We start from the raw sequence: 24,332 nt of genomic DNA, 5'->3' as shown, positions 1-24,332 counted from the left end.
CATATGTGTGTATATGCATATGTATGTATAAATGATATCTTATAGAAACATATATCTACACACATGCATTAAATACATACATATAATATAAAATATGTGTATATGTGCCTATGTGCACAAGTACATTAATGGCATACAGTACTATATGTTCTGTGTTCATTATGTACTGTGTTCATTATGTATATGTACATATAGGTATATCTATATACAATCTATATACTCATATGCCTGTACATTATGTAATGTATATGTATGTATATATGTACACATACGCACACTTACCTCAGCAAAAAAAAACAAAACAAAACAGAAAGGCAAAGAAATTGTCCTACTTTATATATATGTGTGTGTGTGTATTTGCTGAGGCAATTGGAGTTAAGTGACTTGCCCAGGGTCACACAGCTTAGGAAGTGTTAAGTGTCTGAGACCAGATAAGGGCTGGTGCTCTATCCACTGTGCTACCTAGCTGCACCCTCCTATTATATACTGAATTTATTGAAAGTCATTCCTCACACAAGTACCTTATCTCTCTAATCTGCTCACACATGCCTATCCAGAGGGCCCTTCCCTGTTGAGTATACTCTATAATAAAGACGGTGACCTGTTTCAAGACTATAGGCCCATGTACAAAGAATTTATTTCCCATTCTCTCCACATCCAGAGAAATGTGTATGATCACAGAATTCAAAGGATTAAAGTTTTTGAGGCAGAAGCCATTAGTCAGTCTTTTTATTTGACTTGGAGTGGTTAAACGACTTTCCAGAGAAATGCATGAAAGACTTTGTCATATGCATTGCTAAAAATCTAAATAAATCCTATCTTCAGCACTATTACCTCCTTCTAGTGTGGTACCACTATCAAAAAAGGAATTGAAATGACAAGATCATAGATTGAGACTTGAAAAGTACTTCAGAGGCCATTGATTGCAAACTTTAAAATGCTATGTAAATGCTAGCTATTATTATTATTATTAAAGAAACTAATGTTCAAAGAAATCATTGACAGAGTAAAATTTTTAAAGGACATGTACAGAAGATGAAAGCAAAGATTGGTAACAAATTGGAAATACAAAAAGCCTTGCATGGTCCTTTAAGAATAGTGTCAGGAGTGTTAATGTTCAAAATGAGCTGAGTCTAGCAAAGAAAATTTAGGACAACAGAAAGGGCTTTTGTGCTGCTTCTATATGGGGGGAGGGGAGGAGGAAGAAATGAAACACTTGGGTTAATCTAGTATGAACTGTTCTTGATAAAGTCATGCTAGTTCTTAAGGATCATTGTTTCTTTTTATATATATATATATATTCATTTTCTATTCCTTTATTAATATTTTCTGGAATTTTTCCAGGAATCAAATATAGACTTACCTGGACTATAATTTGAACAACAGGATAACATTTACCCCTTTCCTAGTCCCACAGTCTTCCAAATATCACTGATAGTGATCAGCACAAACAGTTGCCAGTTCTTTCATTACTCTAAGATGTAGTTCATCTGGGTCTGGAAACTTGAACTTATCAAAGCCAACTAGTTACTCTATTACTATTTTCTTATTTATCTTGGGTATCAATTTTTATTAGCTATTTTTTCCAGTTCTTTCCAGGCCAAAGATCATTCTCCTTGAGAGAGAAAACAAAATTCGAATCAAGCAGCAAAGCTTTTTTAAATGTTGGTTTTTATCCTCTCATCTACCCTAAGCAAAGACTGATAGCACCTTTGATTTTTCTCTTTTCCTTATGAAAACCCTTTCTGTTGTTCTAAATTTAACTTGCCAGTCTAGCTCATTCTGAACATTAACACTCTTGACAATATTCTTAAAGGACCATGAAAGGCTTTTGAATTCACTCTTTGTTACCTGTTCTTGCCTACATCTTTTGTACATGTCTTTTAAAAATTTAACTCAGTTGACAATTTCTCTGAACATTAGTCTTTTTAGTAATAATAATAATAATAATAACTAGTATTTCCATAATGCTTTAAGGTTTACAAAATGTTGAATATATATATATATATATATGTGTGTGTGTGTGTGTGCGCGTGTGTGTATGTGACATATATAGCACATGTGTGTGTGTGTTCTTATTTGATCCTCACAACAACCCTGGGAGAAATGCTATTATTATTCTCATTTTATATTTCAGGAACTGAGGTTGATAGAAGTGAATTTTCCACTGTCATAAAGCTGCTAAATGTCTTAGTAGGATTTGAAATTGGATCTTACTGACTCCATGTTCACTCCTCTACCTGCCTTTGTTTAAATAATCTCTTTTTGCTGTCCTTTTTTCTTCCCATCTGAATTCTCTTTTCTTCTCTAGGACTGATTGCATCTATATTATTTTAGTCCACAGTTGGGCTACTTATTTATTTGAAGTCTGTGATATATTTTATATGGAAGTATGTTGGCAATAACGGGTGAAAAATAAAATTCATCCATCAGAATTTTTTATAAAAGAATATAAGGCTCATATTAGCCTATGTATGCCTGGTTTTCCTTTCCTTCTTTATTAGAACTTTGTCATGATTTCTATAATTTCTACTCTCTCTGTGTTGGTGAGAATAAGATCAAGGATCAAATCACCTCCCTTCTTTGGTTGCGTTAGCTTTTAAAAGATGGAATTATAAATGACAAATTAAGAAATTACTAGTTTTTCATTTTTGTCTGAGAGCTTCAGCAAATATCTGAATAATTGAAAATATTCATCACTCCTACATCATGGCTTCATATCATGCTTGTTATCTATTTTCCAACATTTTTTTTTAGGAATTCTCTCTACACTTATTTGATGATTTCTTTAGTTCCTATGAATTTAGTTATTATTTCTATCCAAATGTTTCCCTAATTTATATTTCCTGCCCTTTACTTAATTCCTGTCCACATTTACAACCACTTAGTAAATAGTCCATCTAATATCCCACTTGAGATCACCTCTAATTGAACATATTCAAAAGCTGAATTCATCCTCTTCCCCTCTAAATCCTTCTCTTCTCCTTCAAAACCCCTCATTTCTGTTGAGGGCAACAAAGTCATTCCAAGCTTCTAGCTTCAGATTCTTGGAATTTACTTGATTCTTTCATTTCCTTCATTCCCATAATTCATCAATTGCTGATTCTTATCAATTTGACTTCCATAGCATTCCTGGCAGCCTTCTCCTACTCCCTCACATACATATACATTTGGGTCAGATAGATCATCTTTTGCCTGTGCTAGTGCAATTGCTTTCAGTGTTCCCCCATCTCTAATCCATGGTTTGAACTACTAAGATGATCTTCTTATTGCACAAGTATGACTTTGTCTTTGATCAGAACAATAACTATTCATGGATCCTTTGGGTCTATAAGGATAAAATTCTAACTCGGGTTTAGAAAGCCTTCTGCAATCTGTCTCCACTGTAACTTTTTCAACCCTATATTCTACAATGGACTATTTCCCCATACCCAGAATGCACTCTCCTCACCTCCAACTTTTATATCTTATTTTTCTTCAAGGTACCAGTCATACCTATTCTACCTAACTTTCTTTGAACTCCTCTCTTTCCCTCCTCAAATGTTTTATGATACTTTGCTTGATCTTTCCTTTGCTCCCCACACTCCTTACCTTATATAACACTTATCTATCATCCACATCATATTAACTCTCCACTACTACCCTGTCTGTCCCTAGTAAAATATAAGCTCTATAAGGACAGAAATCATTTAATTTTTTTTCCTTTTAATTTTCACTACTTGCTCTGACACTTTGCATGCAGTAGGTGCTTATTATATTTTTTAAAACTGCATTTCATATATTGTATTTGGAAGTATGATATTTTTGTCCCTCTGAACATTTCAGGAGCATTATTTATAAACATTGAATTATATGCTACATATTTCTCCATTGATTTCTCAGATGCATCACCTACCATTCATTTTTTGGTGTTGGGTTGGGGATATTTTTGGTCTAACATTTTAACACACATGCACTTATTACTCAAAAATTTTAATAGGCAGTGAATTAGCTGTGGCAGGTAATTGTTAAATAATGCAGCTCTACCTCCCCCAGGTTCTGTTTGAACAGTTGGAAAATGAATGTGAAAACGCATTTCATTCAGATTATATAATTGTTCTCTTTTATTTCAAGGGTTTCCATGGAATAATGTTTCTTTCTCCATTATTTCTTTTTCCAGAACAATAAAAGAAAACGGAGCAAGTCCAAGCAGCACCAAGGCAATAAAGATGCTAAGGATAAGGTGGACAAGACAGAAGCAGCCTCCCTAGTGCCACCAGGAATGTACAACTGCCAAGTGAATGGCTGCGACAAGGACAGTTCCTCCACTGAGTCTGCCCAGGAGAAAACAGAAAGACTCCCTCGGGAAAAGAAACCCTCAGCTACCGAGGAACCACTTCAAGTGCAAGCAGAAGTCACAGGTCAGTGTCCATCCCTAGGACCACATACAAGCCAGAGCAAGTACGACTGTTACAAACAAAAGATTTGCCATGTGTCTGAGAGGGATCCAATTGAATATTAGGGAAACCTTTCTGTGGACATCCTGAGAGAAAGAATGAATATCCAACCTGTAGCAGAAATTCTGAAGGAAGTTAGGAAAGTGCTAGTGGCCATTTATCAAGAAATAGAACATGCACTTAGCTGCTGACTTGTAACAGCAGCTGGTGTGGCATTGTAGCTGTGGCAAAGTGACTAGGATACCTTGAGGCAAGCTGTCATATTAACCCCTTGCTCAGTAAAAGTTTTTAACTCATAAAAAAATCCAATAGAAGATTTTAGAGATGGATTTCTGAGTAAATCATGGAAATTGTCAAAAGAAATAGGATTGTTGGTTTATAGAAATTATTTTTATGGTGTATTTTGCTAAAACCTACCAGTTCTGTAAAATGAAGTATACTTATTTTATAAGAAAATATTCCTTTGAATATAACGTGACATATTAGACAATTTATGTCTCTATAATGTGCATAGTTTTTTTTTTTTAACTTCTGGACATAATTTATTTTCTGGCAAAGCACAGTCTTTATCATAAACATAATCACACAAATTAACCGAATTTCTAAATGCCTAAATAATGTAGTCATCATTTCAACAAATAACTATACTACCTTGCTATGTTATTTGGAAAAATCCTCTGTAAAATATGGAGATTGGATTTGGATGATGAGATCACAGATTTGAAATCAGAAAGGACCTAGATGCCATTATATAGGTGAGGAAATTGAGGCTGAGAGCAGTCAAGTGTCCTATCTCTAAGATCATACAGTGTAGCACTTGAAAAAACTAGGTTTTGAACCCAGGTTCTTTGACTCTGGTGTTCTTTGCCTTGTGGTCTTAGTTCTTCTTATTCACAAGTCTTTGAGCTAATTATTTCCTTTATGTTGATCTCCTTTTCTTTTTAAGTAAAATTAATAAGTTGGATTAGATAATCAAGGGCCCTTTGAACTCTTGGGCTTCATTGGGTCTAATTTAATTTGACAAGGTTTTATCTCAGGGGATGCAAAGACATATGACACCACAAAGACTAAATTAAATTGTAGAAATATCACACACACACACACACACACACACACACACACACACACACAAAAAGATTAGCAAAAGGAAAGAAGAGATCACATCAAACTGGAGTGGACAAGGAAACTGTCAAGGAGAAGGTAGGATTATGATTACATCTTGAAAAAAAAAGGAAGCATTTCAAAGGTAGAGGAATGACCGTCGTTTAATATAACAAAAACAAAGGCAGAGAAGCAGAAAATTCACAAAATGTGGTGATTGGTGAATTTATATTAAATTGCTAAAATTTATCATTATTGTCCCATAGTGTTTTTATAGTCTAAATATGAGCTCAAAACACCAATTTTCTGACATAAAAATTTTGTGACAGAATCAAGAACTATACATATAACTTTTATCATAAAATGACTACTTTACAAAAGAAATCACCATTGTCCAGTATCAGTCTGGAATTGGTTTGCTTTTTCTTTAGTGTTTTATTATGCTATAAGTTTTACACAGCTTTGATTTATTAAGCTTGAAAAGAAGGAAATTAAATAATTAGGAGTGGCAGAATCCCAACTTGCCTTGGTATTATTTTCATTTGAATCACTTTCAAAATCTAATTGCTCAAGTTATCATTTTGACATTAATCACAAACCAAAGGCCCATCAGTATAACACATTAGAGGAAATGCATTCCAGGTGTACTGATTGTTCTCTGTGGGAGTCCTTTTGGCAAGGTAAATAGAAGGCTGGTCTGAGTCAGGAAGACCTGAGCTGAGTTCTAACTCTAACCCATACTATTTGACCCTGGGCCAGTCATTTACCCCCTCAGTCTTCCAGGAAACCTTCCAATGTCATAAGTTACAAAAGTTACTGGAGGATCAAGAAAAGCAAATGAACATTAATTGGCATCTTCTGTCTATTTTGCCATATTTCAGGAATGCAAAAGGAAAATGCTTTCAAGCAGCTCATATTCCTAGAGGTTAAATAACATGTACACATGTAAAGAAGCATGACATAGGTCTCCAGGAATGGCTGGTTATAAAAAAGTATTGAAAACATATGCAGAATAATGCAAAGTGATTTGCGGGGAGACATTTGCAGGGTCTGTGTCATGGAGCCCTTTGGCAGTCTTTTAAAGTTTTTGGACCCTTTCTCAAAAGAATATTTTTAAATGCTTAAATAAAATATATTGGATTCAAAAGAAACCTAATTTTGAAAAACAAATATCAAAATATTCAAAAAACAATATAGTAAAATATCTTGTGGTAGACCTATGAACTATAGTGAGTTTGAATAATGAAAATAAAGGGTATTTTAAAGTATCTTTAACAACTCTTAACATAAGAAAAGAAATTGTGATTTCTTTTAATTACAAAGTCACATGTACTGTTAATAACATTGTAGTTTGTTGCTTATATTGATAATTAAAGGAAAAGATAAATTTCAGTTAGAAGTTAATGAAAATAAAGCTTTAATTTTCTTCAAATTCTAGTTCACTGATCTCCATAAGTCTAATTAGAGACTCCTTAGGCAATTAACACAGTGCCTGGAACATTTTTGTTATTGTTCAGTCAGTCAGCCACGTCTAATTTTTCATCACCCTGTGGACCATATCATTAAAGGCCCTTCTGTCCTCCACTATCTCTTGAAATCAGTCCAAGTTCATGTTCATTGTTTCCATGATACTATCTATCCATCTCATATCTACCCATATCCTCTGCCATTTTCTTTTCCTTTTGCCTTCAAGCTTTCCCAATGTCAAGGGTCTTTTCCAGTGAGTCCCATTTTCTCATTAGATGCCTAAAGAATTTAAGCCTCAGCTTCAGTACTTGACCTTACAGGGAATATTCTGAATAAGTGCTGAATATGCTGAATAAATGGTTGACTGACAGTGGATCCAGTCTCTGCACTAGGGACATTGCTGGCTTTGAACACTTACAGGAGGGTAGGGTTTTGGGTCTCAGGTTCCATTCCAGAGGGAAGAATTGAAGTATTACTCAAGGCCAGAGGCACAATCCCTCCATACCTCAGGATAAGAGGCGATTACATTAATAATCTACTATAATTTTTTTAATGATCAAAAGAGACAGAATCCAACCACAGAAAGTGATTATGAGAATAGAGAAGATGGTATTCATCTTCAAAGGAGAATAGAAAAGCAAAAAGGCCTCTCATATCTTATCCTAAAGAGTAATGTCATATGGTCACGTGCTCAAAAAAAATTCAAAAAAGATTTTTAAAATTAAATGAGAGAAATTGTGGAAAAATAAAAAGATTATGGAAAGAAAGTCAACCAACTAAAAAAGGAGATCCAGAATCTTAAGGGAAAAAATGAGTCCTTGAAAACTAGAATTGAGCAAGGGGAAGCCAGTGAAGTTATGAGACCAAAAATAATAAAATATAAATAATGAAAAAATATAAGAGAATATGAAATATCTCATAAGAAAAATGAAAAAAAAATAGAAGAGAATATGAAATATCTTATAAGAAAAATAGCTGATCTGGTGAACAGATCAAGAAAAGAAAACTCAAGAGTAAACAGACTACCTTAAAATTATGATTAGAAAAAAGAATCTTGATCCAGTAATACAAGAAATAATTAAAGAAAATTGTCATGAAATGTGAGAAGAAGAGGGGAAAGTAGAAATAGAAAAGATCTAACAATCACCACCTGAAAGAGATCCTATAAGGAAAACCTAGGAACATAGTAGTCAAATTCTGAAATCCCTATGATAGGGAAAAAATGTTACAAGCAACAAGGAAAAAATTGAAATGTGTTAGAATCACAGAATAGCATAGCATCTAGCAGCAGCTACATTAAAAGATTATAGTTCTCGGAACATAATATGCAAATATGTAAAGACACAAAAGAATTGGGATTGTGGTCAAAAATATCATACTGAATAAAATTAAGCATAATCCTGAATGAAAAACAAAATGAACATTCAATGAATTGCCAGATATTGAGGATTTTGTTGCAAAAAGACTTGGACTTATAGAAAATTTGACATATAAGATCCAAGAGAAATATAAAGTAAACGTCAAAGATTAATTACAAGGGACTAAATAAGGACAAATTTATTTTGTATACATGGAAATATAATCCATATGTTTAAGATTGCCTTTAATAACTGGGTAGTTTGAAAGAAAGAATGGGGTAGGCCTTAGTATGATATGATTCTAAAAAGTATACCTTGTAGGAAAAGATAAAAAGTAATTATGTTATACAAATGATGAATGAGAGGAAGAACTGACACAGAAAAATTAGATGGAGAAGGAAAACTCAGTGCTGGACCCCTACTCTCATGGGAATGGATTAGAGAGAGAAAATACAAATATATCTAGAAGGGCATAAAAGTCTTCTAAATTTATAAAGAAATAAGAAGTGGAGGGAATAGTTGTGGTAAGAGGGAAGAATAAAAGGGTGGAAGAAGGGTAGAATAAAGTATGTAGATTAAATAGAATGAGATAATAAGGGAGGGAAAGAATGAAGGGAGAAAATAAGGAAGGAATCCTTGGAGGAGAGAGAGGTAGGCTAAGTTAAGAAAGGCAAGGTATTTGGTAGAAGTAAAGCAGGGGAGTCAACAGGGATAGGAAATAAATGATACACACAAAAATAACAATAATGATCAGAAGCATAATTTTTAAGGAAAGAAAACCAAGCATACAAAGTTTAAGCTAAAATAGAATTAATCAAAAGAGAAAATTAGGGAAAGTATATGTCAGCCATAATAATCAGCATTGTTTTCAACTATTTAAAATAACTATAGAAAATTAAATAATGTTGTGATATAGAAAATGATGAGTTGATAAATTTAGAAAAATATAGACTTAGGCTTATGAAAGATGATATTATCCATTTTTAGAAAAACAAGACAAACAAGCATAATAGAACCTTATATAGATGTATATGAAAGTATATATGTACAATTAAGGATATCTTTATGTATGTGTTTGTATGCATGTGTGTGTGTATGTGCATCTGCACTTAATTGTTCTTGGGGAAGGTGAGGGGGGGAAGAAGGAAAAAAGAATAAAGTAAAAAGTACATAGCAGGGAACAAAAGAAAGCCTACAAGAAAGCAAAGATGGAGAACTCTGAATACAATGTGTAGTATTTATTATATAGGCTTTCTTGAAATAGAAATTTTTTTATATTTTGAATTATCTTTTATGTTCTGCTGTGTATATGGCAAATTTTTTCTATTTTGTATTTGTTTTTAAATAAGTTTTTAAAAGGAAAAACAAACAAAAAAAAATTAACCCAACACTAGATTGAAGGAAGAAGCTTCCACATTGTGAATTCCCTTGCACTGATGAAATCATTCAAATAATTCCTTCCAAAAAAATTTTGTGTTCACATGTATTTTACAAATTCAGTTATGTTCAAGAAATGTATTGGAGGAATTGCCAATTTAAAGAAACCGTTCTATAATCCCATAAACAATGATTAAGCACCCTCCTATTATAGGCCGATCATTCTATAAATCAGCATTTCTGCTAGTTATCTCTTTTGGTAGCTCCTGTCTTCATTTTTCCTTTTACTCCTGCTATTTCTTTTTGCCAGTGGTTCATTCAGAATATCTATCATTTACTGAGGCCTTCACAACAAGACATGAACATGGAGCTGCTGTATGTACGGGTTTTTGTAGAGCAGAAAAAATACCCATTTTGCATTACTATCATGCTATTATAAGTGTAAAAAAAATTTGGTCTTAGCTAATAACAGGTTTACAGGTGTTATTCTTTCCCCACCCTCTCTAGATTTCTAGAGACAAGACAATTGACAAGAAAGCTAATATAATTTTCACTGTTTCATGATTATAATTTTCACTAGGTTTCATGATGCAAATGAATCAGCATATTCCCTGGAAAAACAATGCACAAGAAAGTTTTTCACCCTAGCTAAATTATTGCACTTAGGGAATCATTGACTAGTAGATGTTAGAGATATCCACTTCATAGAGCTTGACTTGTCAAGTGACTTGTCTAAAGTTACACAGGATTAGACTTGAGGTCTCACCTGATTCCTACTTCAGTGTGCCTGTCCTCTCTCCACCCCCCCGCCCCCGTCTTGTTTCAAGTGTTTTTATATGTTTTTATTGCTAAAGATCAGTTGCAGGAAAAAAAGAGGGGCATCTTAGCTCCTGAAAACATAAAAAATAAATTACATGACTAATAATAACTAGCAATTACCAATAATAACTTAAGAAACAAAACATAATAGCTTTGTGAAATTCCAAGCAGATGGGGGGATTTTCAACATGACTAAAAGGCAATCTTCAATCTGTTCACGGATGTTCATTTATCAAACTTACTAGTAATGAAACAGGCTCAAGGAAACATGCTCTGGATAGCCCATTTGGGCAACAGACTGTGAATCATATGTTTTCTCTTTTTATAACACGTTGACATTCAGAATCTCCCTTTTTTCTAAAGCCTTAACCAGTTAAGCTAGCTTTAAGAGATGCGCAGGTGGTTCAGGGGTGTTAGTGTGACTTGCTAAATGAAAAATACCTACAGAAAGCAGAGGCCAGAATTAAAGGGTTTGGTTTTTGATTTTGGTGGTTATTGTTTTAATCCTCTGTCATTTAAGTTCAGAAATACCTATGTGGTCATTGAGCATTACAATGAAAACTCCACAAAGCTGCCAAATTGACATTCCTAAAATACAAGTTCATGTCACTCACTCAAAAAAATCTTCAGTGTCTTACTATTACTTCTCAGATAAAATTGAAAATCCTCAGCTGAACATTTAAATCCCTTTACAATCTGGTTCCCACCTACCTCTCCAGTCTTATTTCATTTTAATCCCCTTTCACTCACTTTCTCTTCAGTCAAATTGGCTCAGCAGCTCTTTCCTGAACCCAGTTTTCCATCTGCCTGCTTCCAAGGTCCCCATGTCTGAAATGTACTCAGACTTAGTGGCTCCCCAGAAAGTGCAGCTCAGAGCAACTTTCCTATTTGAACTCTCTTTATCTTGAAATTACTTTGTATGTATTTTGTATTCATGTATTGTGTATATATGTATATAGATATGTAAATACACACATATGTATATGTTATAAATGTATGTATATGTATGTGTATATATTTGTTGTTGATGTTTTTCAATCATTTCAGACTCATTGTGGCACTATACAAAAATGATAAAATAGTTTGCCATTTTCTTTTCCAGCTCAATTCCAGCTCAATATACACACATACATGTATGTGTGTATATTACAGAATATATATTAGCTCAAGCTAAAGCAATTACCTAAGCCAAGAAGCATTATGTTTCTTAGAGAGAGACAGAGAGAGAGGCAAAGAGAGAGAATCAGATATGGCCAATAGAAAAAACAAATTCTTTCCCTTTCCTCTCTTTTCCTGGATCTAAATCAAACTGACTAGTAAATCCCCTCCATTGTAGGACCCCAATGTCTGCTTCTCTCTGTTAGCTCAGAGATAAGTCTTCTACAGATTTATTTTTCTCAAAGCACCCAAAGAAATCCAGATTTGGTGTTTGATTTTTTTTTTTGCGGGGAGGAGGGTGGATTATTTGTTCCAATCAGTAGCTGCCATAATCTGCTTGCTAATATATGCATGATTCCATTTTACAAGCTTTTCTTCGATTTAATCTGTGTCTAAAAGAGCATAAAGATTGCTATTTTTCCTATGAAGTGTATATTTTATGTTTAAAGCAGTGCATTGTCATAGAACAATAATCACATTCTCCAACTGAGAGTGAATCAAATTTTACTAGAATTCAGCAAATATGTGGAGCCCCTGCTTTATGCAAGAAGGTACCTGCTAAGCAGTGATGGGGATATAGAATTGAATGACACTGTCCCTGCCTTCAGGAAACATGTTCTTCAAGCAAACATGGCTCCATGGCCATGGGGTACAGTGGATAGAGCAGTAGCCCAGAAATCAGGAGGACCTGATTTCAAATCTGCCCCCAGACACTTAACATTTCCTAGCTGTGTGACCCTGGGCAAGTCATTTAACCCCAACTGCCTCAGGGAAAAATTAAAAATTAAAAAAAAAACCCATGGTCACTTTGGAGTGTGTGTGACTTTCTCTGTCCATTTTCTTAAAGATAAAGATAATTTAACTTTGAAGGTCTAGTATATGACTATACCTTTATAGCTGGAAGGAACTTTAGCAATAATCCAACTCCTCCATTTTAAAGATGAGGAAATTGAGACTTAGAGATAATAAAACTGTCATGCAGGCAGTAAAGTATTCCAAATCACTATGGCATTCTTTCTATGCTTTCTGATCCATGTACTTGTTTTTAATGGTTTCTTCATGTCCTTTGTATTCAATTTATATCTTCTTTGTTGCTGCTCAGTAGTTTTTCAATTGTGTTTGACTCCTGTGACCTCATTTGGTGTTTTCTTGGCAAAGATACTAGAGAGGTTTGTCATTGCCTTTTGCAGATGAGGAAACTGAGGCAAACAGGGTTAAATGATTTACCCAGGGTCCGACATCTAGGAAGTATCTGAGGCCAGATTTAAAATCAGGAAGAGTCTTTTTGACTCCATACTGTCACTCTATCCATTTGCACTACCTAGCTGTCCCCATATATAGTCTACTGAGATCCATAATGTATAGACCACATCTTCAGAAAGAATCACACATGTTGATTCTTTTGGATCCAATGTGTAATATTATTATCTTAAATTATTATAAAGAATTTTTGGTTATGTCTGCTTTTTTGACAGGCTGTTGTAAACTGCCATTTTGTAATTGTTTTCCTATATCCTAAACTAAGTTATATGAGATATAATCATTTATAGTATTTAAGAGTGGTAGAGAAGGAAGAACTTATTAACTGAGTTATATTGATTTGAAGTGGTCAAGCCTTTATTTGCTACAGAAAACATAATATATAATGTTTGGTAATCTTGAGATCAGTTGCTTAAGATTGGTAGCTATATTAGTTAAAAGGTATCATGGAGTGGTTAGAATCTCATGCATTTTTATCTACTTCTAAGTGAATAACTAAAGTATGCTTTGAGCAATATGAAAATTAGGAATTTCAGAAGCAGACACATTTAAACCCAGTAAGTAATTTTGCTAGGCAGTGCCATGCAAACTTCTGTTCTCTTTATCAGTGTTCCATTTAGAAATGCACTTATTTATTTATTTAACATAGAGCACCTTTATAATACTATGTTTTGCTCAGATGTGCTTTTCTGAAATTACATCCATAAAAGTAGTCATTGGCACCATCTTAAGTGAGCATATAAATACCTAAGAATTAGTTTCAGGACTGCTATGTAGTTGGTATAATCTCTTCAAGTTAGGTTTGAATAACTTATTTGTAGACATAAAAAATTTCTTTCAGTAAACCTCAAATACATGTAAATATGCAAAACTTGAGGGGGATGGAAATTAGGAGCAGAAAAGGAAAAGGCATTTGGAAATTTTCAAATGTTCATGATTTGAAAACACGTTTGTTTTCTTTTAAATACAAACTCAAGAGGTACGTTTATGGTTCTTCCAAGAAAAAATTGTTTTCATGAGATGTGTTTAAGAAAAAAACCAACCTCTATAATTATTCAGTGTGAGAAAAAGTGAATAAAAAAGCATTGGATGTATTCTATGTGTTTCTCTGAAGTCACTGCTTCAAGGATCAAACTTGGATGAAAGAGCATGAACATTGTTAAGCTTCTGCCATAATCCTTCTCATGGCATTTAAAATTGGAGACATTTAAGTCAATGGTGGCAGAATTCATTGTGGTACTTGTAGGATATGTAGAAGAATCTTAACCAGAATCATCAAAGAGCACAAGTATCACAAGCCATTTTTTGTGGAGGAAAAACAGAGATGTATATCAAATATTTTTAATTAGATTGATTTCAAATGAGGTGACTGCCTGGACTCAAGGAATAGTCACTAAATAGTTTCCAGTCAATTTAGAACATGGTCTCCAAGAGATTATCCCTGAGATCTATACTTGAATAGGTACTGTTTAATGTTTTTATCATGGATATGAAGAGTTAGATGATATTCTTATCAAATATTCACATGACACAAAGCTAGAGAGGTTGGGAAGGATGGGGAGAATGTATGAGGTCACCACTTTTGCTTAAGTATTTGTTGTATATTAAAAGAAGATACAATCACATCTGCAAGTGAACCATACTACACTCTGGCTACATTTAATTGGAAAAAACAGAGACAGTCAGAGTCTCAAGGTGATATTAATTCTGTCCCATTCTTCCAACTGGTGGATCAATGAGGGATATATTGTGCCTCAGCTAACAAGTGATAGAAGTTACATCTTCCTTCCTTCTTCTTCTTCCCTCTCCTGATTCAACAACAACAAAAAAGTTGTTGGCAGCAGCCTGAAAATGAATTATATTATCTACTACATCAGATATATCAGAGAAATTTTAGAAACTACTAGATCTTCCCCTTACTTTTCAAAATCTTCCTAGCCACATCTTTTTGGAAAAGGAAAGAAGAAGGAGGACCCAGACATCCCTTGCTGGGGAAGTATCCCCCAAATCGTGCAATGTCGATGTAGCCTCTTGTAATATACGTCCAATAATTCTTCTCCACAAGCAGGACCCGTCTTCTTGAAGCTTCCAGAGGATCCCTCTAACTGAGGTTGGAGGCAGAAAACTGAACAGCAAGAATTCCTAAGATGCTTTTTTTTTTTTTTTTTTTTTTTTTTTTTTTTAGTATGAGTGAAGTGACTGTTAAGACTTTCCTCCCATTTTATGGTAACCAAGTAGTTCTTTCTCTTGTGATTCTGGGATAGAAGAACTGGGTAGTTATCCCTATGGTGCCTGAGGCGAACATCCTTACAATCTTTCTGCCATTTAATTCTAGGATCAATATAGCAGAAAAGGAAATAGTAGCATGACAGTAGTCAGCATTAAAGGAAAAGAAGTCCACATAACACTTCAGGATTTTATTGCATGTTATAATTTAAGTCAGTCCAAAGCTAGTCATCTAAGATTCCTAAAATATTAGATTTGTTAAGTATATAGTAACATTCTAGAATTCAAATTTCCTAACCCTCAAAAGTTTTTACTCACAATGAGGCAACTATTGGTAAACGTCAGAAACCTGAAAAAAAACAAAACTGCCAGGGAATCTATACATATTTCTGCTTGTTCACATCCTAATTCTCTGATAACACCCGCCCTCTCCCCCATGCTAATTAGCATTATGTTACATTTAAGCAGTTTTTGAAGCCCAAGTAATTCTTTTCTTATTCCACAGCTGTTAGCTAGTGTATTAGGTTGTAATTTTAAGCCTCTATTTTCCAAAAATAAAATGACTGTTCTTTGAAGCTCAAAAGAAACAAGTTTTCTTTACAGTTTTGATTTTAACAATGCCTCTCATTTAAAAAAAAAAGAATCTCATCTGCTTATCTGAAGAGAGAGAATAGAACAAGAAAAAGTCCAGGAGAACCTGTACCACTGAATGGCAAATTTAAATGGGAACATTTTAACCGTAATTGTAGCATCTGCCCTTTACTGAAACTATGGGGTCACTGCTTTGATCAGTCACCACATATACACGCTTAGAGTGCTTATTTACATTATTCACACCCCTTGACCAAATATTTCATTGTGTGCTATAATTTTCTCTTAATTAAATTTTAAAGGGTACACAATAAGAAGTTCAAGCTAAACTGTACTTTCTTTGATGTTCAGGCAATTTAATGATGGATTTAGCTTGAATCAAATTTAGATACCTCCAAGAGGGGCCTTACTGATGAAGTAAGTGTTAGGTCAGACAGTCAGTAAGATTTTCCTATCCAAACTACTTTCATGAATATTGTGATCATTACTGTATATGGCAGTGTAAGGCTGAAGCAAAGGACATTTTCATCTGTCTGTTTTTATGTGTGCAGACATTTCAAGTGGACCATAATGAAAAAGGATGGGCCATGTATTTTCAGCAGGCTGGGCTTAGAATTCACAGGTCATAGAATCATATTTAGAACTGGAAGGGTCCTCTGAGATAATCTACTTTAAAGCTCTCAGACAGAGAAGAGAAAAATGAGCCAAGGATGGTTAAGTGCTTTTGTCAAAATCACAGAGTACCAGAGGCAAGATTTGAATCTGGGTCCTTTGACTTATTGTTCAGTCATTTTATTCACAACTCTTCAGGATTCCATTTGGGGTTTTCTTGTCAAAGATACTAGAGTGATTTGCTGTTTCCTTCTCCAGGTCATTTTACAGATAAGGAAACTCAGACAAACAGGGGTAAGTGACTTGCCCAGGATCACATAGCTAATAAGTGTTTGAGGCCAGATTTAAACCCAAAGAGATGACTTTCCTGTCTCCAGGCATATACTTAGTTGCCCCCTTTGACTAGTTATCCAGAATTAGTATACTATTTAAAACAGAGTATCTCTTAATGATGTAAATGTCAAAATTATCCTTAATTTTTCCCAGCTTTAATTTAAAAGTTTGTTTAAAAGCCTACTTAATTTTTCACCTTTCTTTCCTTTTTTTTAAACTCAGCATAGATACTTGTGAAATTTACACAGATATCCAAAGTATGTGCAGAATAGGTGTAGAATAAATGACCTACACTACTTAGGAGTTCAGAATGAATGTTTTAACGAACATGCGCTGAATAAATGGCCTGAACTACTTGAAAGCTCAGGATAGGTGTTTTAACAAAACCTATTATGTGATTTTGTTATGAAAGGAGTTTGTATATCCATTACTCTAAACCTTTCACATCTTCCAAAGGATAATTTTCTGTTGTCTCTCATTTTGTAGACCAATAAACTTGAGGTGGTATGGTTGTCATTGTACTTAAAACTGAGTCAGTGCCAGAGGTGGACAGCTTTAAAACTCAGAACTTCTGGTACTTAAGTTCAGGGTCCATTTAGCAGTAAGAAAAAAGAAAATGGTACCTTGACCATGGTACATGCAAAGGGAAGAGTAATTCACATAATAGCTCAAGATTATAGGACACATTGTAGTTTGAAATGTTTTTTCCTGACAACAAACCTGTAATATAAAAAGTGAAAGTGTTATCCCAGTTTTATAAATAAGGAAACTGAGGCTTCTGACTCCTTTTACTACAATACCTTACTTCTCATAAATGTTAGTTGAAGATTAATTGAAGAAAATGGTACTAAAAAATGAATAACTTGACATGTTATGATAGCAACAACAATATTGGAATAGTTATTATTATTAGCAATATAGAAATTAAGTGAATAAATCCATTTGTAGCCCTTCAGCTAAATCTGGCTTTTAGTAAAATATTAGTAGAAAATACACTTTGCTCAAAATACACTGTCTTTCAACATGTACAATTAGACAAATATTTTTTCCTGAGTTTCTTATACTTGCTACACTATTAACAGAAAGGAAGAAGAAAAACACTTGCTACACTATTAATAGAAAGGAAGAAGAGAAAAAGAATGTCTATCTATTGCATTATGGGTTTTAGTATTATTAATTTAGCATATGACTGAACCTGTTCATCCATAAAGTTAAGGTCTTAGACGAAATCAGTATTTCTCAAACAATATTGCATGATCCAAGTGTTTCATGTAATACAATTAGAAGTTCTTGGAGAAAACATTGATAGTAGCTTCTCTTCTAAATTAACATAAAATTATGTATCAAAATATTACATATATCATTTACATGAAAGTATAATAATAATAACAACTAGCATTTATATACATGACTACTATATGCCAGGATTGTTCTAAATACTTTATGATTTCTTTCTTGTTCACAACTGGGCACACAGAAATTGAGGCACCTTGAGGTTAAATGACTTGCCCAGAGCCACGCAGCTAGCAGGTATCAGAGTTTTGATATGAACTCAGGTCTCCCTGATTCTAAGTCCAGTACTCTAGTTGCTGGACCACCTAGCCACCATTTATTATTTCTTTTGTGGTCCCAAATTTCCCTAAATCCTAGGGACATGCCATCCCCTCCAAAAAAGTTAATCAAATCAGCACATGTGGGGTGTTTTAATATACTTCAAGATCAAGAATGTCCCATGGACAAATTAGTTTGGGGAATAGTTCCTGAGTAAATGTATTGCTCTGAAATTCCATTTTAGATTCATTGAACATTTCATGTTTAAAACCAGTCTGTTAGTTTGGCAGAACAAGTATTATAAATCTATTTGACATATAAAAAAAAAAACAAACAGGCCCAGGCTGATCTTCAGTGATGAGCCCCATCAGTGTGTTGCTATCTTGATTTTCTTGTAATAAACTCCTTTTAATTCTTGAAAATAGGGGGAAAAAAAAAGGAGGACAACAGGCTCAGAGAGGTCAAGGAATCTGCTGAAGGTCACACTGAGATTCAGTGATTTAACTGGAACTACAGCCCAAGACTTAGATGTCAGGAACTATGTACCCCTTCCTTTTGTTTCCTCTTGTTCAAAATTAAGGGATATAAGATGTCCATCTCTTGCCTTTATGAAAATACATCAATTTCACTATTGATACTTTATTACCAGATTATTTTTAGGATGTGCTTAATTATAACTTAAGTACAGATTTGAATTGCTTGGAGTTTTCTTTTTAAATTTTTTTTCTGAGTATAACAGACCTTCCTTTGTCAGTGCCAGTTGAGAGAGGATTACACCAGTTATAAGGAAGAAATGAAAGTGGGAGGGCTCCAGAATAATACTGGCTCCAGGTAGTTCTGCCTCTCATTAAAAACCAGTTTCACAACTTATATCTACTTTACTGACCAAAAAATATGCTGGGCCTGTAAGAGGTTTAGTGAGAGATAATAATCCAGGTCTCTAAGATACTCATTTAATATACCCCAGTATCAATATAATTCAATCTCAACAAGCATTTGGTAAACATGATACCATACGTCCAATACTGTATAATGATATCATACGTCCAATATTGTACAATGTTCAAAGATGGGAAAAGATTTAGTCTTGTCTTTAAGGAGCATTCATTCCAATAAGCCTATCTAAAAGATGTAATTGTTAATATAAAAAGACCCCCAGAACCCAAAGCTTTAAAGATAATCTATTCCTGGCAATTCTAATATTTATAGTACTTTATGGTTTATAAATCACTTTACAAATATTCCTTCATTTATTCCTCTCAACAGCCCTGGGAGGTAGGTGTTAAGTTTTTATTGTCAGTATTTTGTACATGAGGTAACTGAGGCAGACAAAGGTTAAGTGATTTGCCTGGGATCACACAGCTAATAAATGTCTGTGGCAAGGTTTGTTTGAAGTCTCCAGGCTTCTAATGAATCAAAAATGCGCAAATCACAGGAAAACTGTAGAGAATGATTAAGTCACAAGATTTAGGCCCTTATTAATGCCAATGAAAAAAACTTATGTTTGACTAGTTTTTTTTCTTTCCCCCTTTATGCTTTTTTATTTAAGAAAAAAAAATTAAAATTAAAATTTTATTAACTTATATTAGTTTTGTACTTTATTCAAAGCATTTTGCTGAGTTCTAGGGGTAAAAAGATGATCAAATTTTTTTGAGTTTTTTTTCCACATGAAATTTACATGGAGTATGAAGCATATATCCAAATAATAATAATAATAATAATAATATATGTACTATATACATGTATATATACACATATATATGTGTATATATGGAGATATGTATTATTTCATCTCAACAATTTACTCAGAGACTATCAGTACCTTGCTTAAGGTCTCGTAACTATCAGAGGCAGGAAAGTTATAGTACAAGTCATAATAAGGTAAATGATTAAGAAAATAAACTCCCAGAGGTTAGAAACTATTTCCTTTTTTTGTCTTTGTAGTGGTAGGGCCACACACATAATAATAAAATGTTAGTTTTTGATTGATTGATGAGGCCAAAGAAGCATGAAACATTTGGAATGGATGAGGTTATTTCTAGCTAGTAGAATCATCTAGACAGCTAGGTGACACAGTGGATGGGACACTGGGCTTAGAAGCAGAATGACTACTCTACCAGTACAAATCTGGCTTTGGATACTGTTTGATACTAGGCAAGTGACTTAAATCTGTTTTTCTCAGTTTCCTCATCTGAAAAATGAGCTAGAAAAGGAAATAGAAAACTACTCCACCATCTTCAACATAGATGTGACTGGAAAACTGAACAATAGCAACAAGTGTAGAGATGGGAAAGAAGTCTATTCCACATCTGCAATGTGAGCTATGTGAAGGCAAGACAAGATTAGTAACTAAAAGATGAGTAACTAATAGGCTAGGAGAGTGGAACAGGGAGTGCAGAAAGGGAAGTTGTATAAAGTAAGGCTATCCAGGTAGGTTGCAGCCATCTAATCATCTCAGATGCACTTGAGTGTTCAAAGAGTTGCCGAGGCTTTCAAATAAAGTATAAACTCCTTTTTATGGCCTTTAAAGACTTTCATAATTCGGCTCCAACCTATCTTTCAAGACATTTATTAGTCCCCCTGAACTAAATGGGGCTTACTTGCTCACAATAGCACTGTATCCACCATCCCTTGTCTTTGTTGTGTTGTTTGTTCCCCATTTCATTGTGATTCCATTGTATTTTATGTTTCCTTTTAAATTTACTGATATGAAAATGAGAAACAGCATAGGAGTTCATAAGTTGGAGTCAGGAGACCTAGGGTTCAAGTCTTTTTTAACATGTTCTGATTAGTATGATACTTGAAAGTCAATTTACCTCTGTTTCACCCAAAGAATATAAATTGCCGGATGAGCTAATGTGATATCAAGAATTTCCTCAAGAACAGTTCTCTATCCCAATGAATTCTCAGGTTTGATCCAAAAAAATCTCAATATTTATACATTGTTTCTTTCAATAGAATGTAAGCTCCTGGAGAGCAAGGACTTTTTGTTTTTTATTTTACATCTCCCTAAGTGACTGGTACATAATGAGATCTTAATCAATGCTTTTTGATGGATTGAATGCGAGGCTAAATTGCTGTTATTTTTTTCTACAGTTAATGGTAAGTCTTTTAAAAGTTCTTAGATCGGCATGTAACATGATCATCTTTAGGAAAATGGCTTTGACAGGGTGGGGGAAGGGGACTAGCGGCCATTTAGGAGGGTTTTATAATAATCCTGGCAGGAGATAACTGGTGATGGCCTCAATCAGGAAGGTAGTAGCATGAATCCAGATGACAAAAGGAGATTCAAAAGCTTTATGCATCTATGGAGCAATCAGTTGGATATAGTGACAGAATGGATAAAAAGGGGTGAAGGAGGAAAAAATGAAAGATGATTGTGAGGTTTCCAGCATAGGTGATTAAGATGATATAGAGAATAGCAAGAGAAATAGAGATTTAGAGAAATATGGAGAAATTTGTATGAAGTCAGGCCTGTCAAATAATTTATATAACAACAATGTAAAAACAAATAAATTAAAATTACTTAATAACTCTGATCAGTGTAATGACCAGATATAATTCCAGAGGATACATATGCTATCTATATGCTATGTACCTCCTGACAGACACGATTGACTCAAGGTAGAGACTGAGATAATTTTTTTTTGGATATTGTCATTTGTGGCAATTTGTTTTGCTTGACTATATAAATTTGTTAAAAAAAAAAAGGTTTTGTTTTGTTTTATTTTTTTCCAGAGGGGAATAGGAAAAAGTAGGAGGGAGAAACAGTAATGGTTTTTTGTTGTTGAAAAGGAATATATTTTATTTTTTGAAAAACAGAAATAGACACTTCAGAGGGAAGAGTAGTTTGGAAAACTAAGAAAAAGATGAAGGATTCAGTTTTGGATATGTTAGTGATGATGAATGATGATCACGAACTTGATGCTTTGAAAAGTCAGTGATATTTTTGAAAGCTTTATCTTGAAGAAATCCTGCTTAAAACTTCTTAGGCTTTTACTGATTTGGGGAAAAGGAGGCTATGCTCAACTAGTCCATTAATGACAATCATTTGCTAGTTATTTGGGGAGATACTATTCCTTTTCTTTTTTGCAGTGACAGGTATCATTGCCCACATTTAAACAAAACAATCTTGCATCTTCATTGCAATATTGGCAATGTTTTTAGCTTATCATTTTACAATTAGCACTTGGTGTTTTCTTACAGAAGGCAGCAGGCTGCAGCGACAGAGGCTATCTCCTGATGTGAATCCAAAACCTGTGCCCGGAACAGAGAGGTCAGATGGCCTGCAAGCTTCAGCCCAGCAGTACTGTAACACAAGCAGACCCAAGTCAAAAACACCTATTGTCAAGTCATGTGCCCCTGCAACTCATCCTGAAGTAACAGCAGATGATTTGCTGAAAAAGAGAGGTAAAGTGATTTCTTTCCTGCAAGCAATTCAATGTTTTATGTGTCCACTAAAGAAGTTAGATTACAGGCCTTGGCATCAGCATTAATGTTTATCTAGAAGTGACCTAATATCTTTTAATGAAAAGAGAAGATGCAGTTGTATTTCTTTCTGCAATAAATGTTCATAAATATTAAGTGTTCTTTCTTCTGACAGTTTTTTACATTTGAGTAGATCAAGTCTTCTTCCTAAGTAACCCACCAACAATATGGCCATTATTTTCCTAAACTTAAATGTCCAATTTTACATAGTGCTTTACTAAGATTTTCTTTATCCAAATAGCTTATAAATCATAGGTTTTCAAGCAGTAAATTTGAAAAATGTGAAATGAAACTAATCCCTACTTTAGATATGCTGCTATGTGTACATCAGAAAACATTTTAATCCATTTATGTTTAATTCTAAGATGCCACTTAAAAATAACTCATGAGTAGGAATTGTAGGTAACACACTCTATAATAATATTTTAATATTAAACCATGTTATGCTATTTTTCTGTATATGTATGATTATACAAAAAAGAAGAGACTATAAAAATCACAGAATCTCAGAGGTTCACAGGATTTTAGAGAGCATCCCTTGACTTGAATGAACTGTCCCTTCACCTCTGCCTTTCATTCAATGTGCAGATAAAGTATAAATAAATTCCTATATAACCTTTTTTTCTGATTCTTCTAGTTTTAGTTTCTCCCCACCCAAAAAAAAAAATAAAAGATTATGTCATATAACAGGGCACAGAAGTTGAATAGGCCAAAATGACCCTGGCAGAGAAGCTTGCTAGTAACAGACTGGAGACATTCCCATCCTTTTCTACTGGGAGCCCCCAAGAAGCCTATGGAATCATCTTCCTTGCCTAGCTTAAGTCCTTTAATGAGAAGTTTGTTGTGTGCTTCCAACATCCAAGAAAGGCAGGGCCTTGGCTTTCTTTTTGTGCTATAAAATAAGACTCAAAACTCTATTTAGGAATGTTGTTTTTACAGATGAAAAAAGGCCTTTAGCTACCTGGTCACCTTTTGACCATTTTTTTCTTTTGTTTGACAATTAATTTTAGGTCCTAATATTGAGAAATCAGTGAAGGACTTGCAGCGCTGCACTGTGTCTCTGACCAGATATCGAGTAATGATCAAGGAGGAAGTGGATAATTCGGTGAAGAAGATCAAAGCTGCATTTGCTGAGTTACACAGCTGGTAAGTCATTCATTTGACTTAGGAACTAGAAAGTTACTTATGGCAGATAGGACACTCCTGCAGGTGCCAGCATCAGAGAGGAAATTTCTGTTATTTTTTCCATAAAAATCACAAAAAAAAAAAAAGTTGCCAGTCAACCTTTTAAGCAAAGTTGAAGAGTAGATCTGGGGAAAAAAAGGAATAGAGTACATTTCAATGAAAGGAAACCTGATAACACATAATTCTTTGAAGTTTGGAAAGCTGGCACAAAAGAATACAAATAAGATGGAACAAAACACATTACAAATAGATGAGATATTTTTGACCAATCCATAGAAGCTTAATAGCATGAATTCTATCAGAAAGAATTTTTTTTTCTAGCCATATCAATCTGAGATAAGGAAATAACCTCTTGTAACGAATTTAAGTA

General features: G+C 34.0%; 1 protein-coding gene across 5 annotated transcripts in view; it reads left to right on the top strand.

Annotated features, from left to right (window-relative positions):
- SPATS2L (spermatogenesis associated serine rich 2 like) overlaps positions 1-24,332 on the top strand; it is a 226,332-nt gene that overhangs the window by 161,177 nt on the left and 40,823 nt on the right. For all 5 annotated transcript variants that reach the window (XM_031960224.1, XM_031960227.1, XM_031960225.1 and 2 more), the window contains exons 5-7: positions 4,160-4,400; positions 22,496-22,699; positions 23,788-23,923. In XM_031960224.1, coding sequence (XP_031816084.1) covers positions 4,160-4,400; positions 22,496-22,699; positions 23,788-23,923 — 581 coding nt within the window. The remainder of the gene's footprint in view (positions 1-4,159; positions 4,401-22,495; positions 22,700-23,787; positions 23,924-24,332) is intronic.

The sequence above is a fragment of the Sarcophilus harrisii genome, chromosome 3, assembly GCF_902635505.1.
Source record: "Sarcophilus harrisii chromosome 3, mSarHar1.11, whole genome shotgun sequence".
NCBI classification, from domain to species: Eukaryota; Metazoa; Chordata; class Mammalia; order Dasyuromorphia; family Dasyuridae; genus Sarcophilus; species Sarcophilus harrisii.
This window is presented reverse-complemented; position numbering and strand designations above follow the sequence as displayed.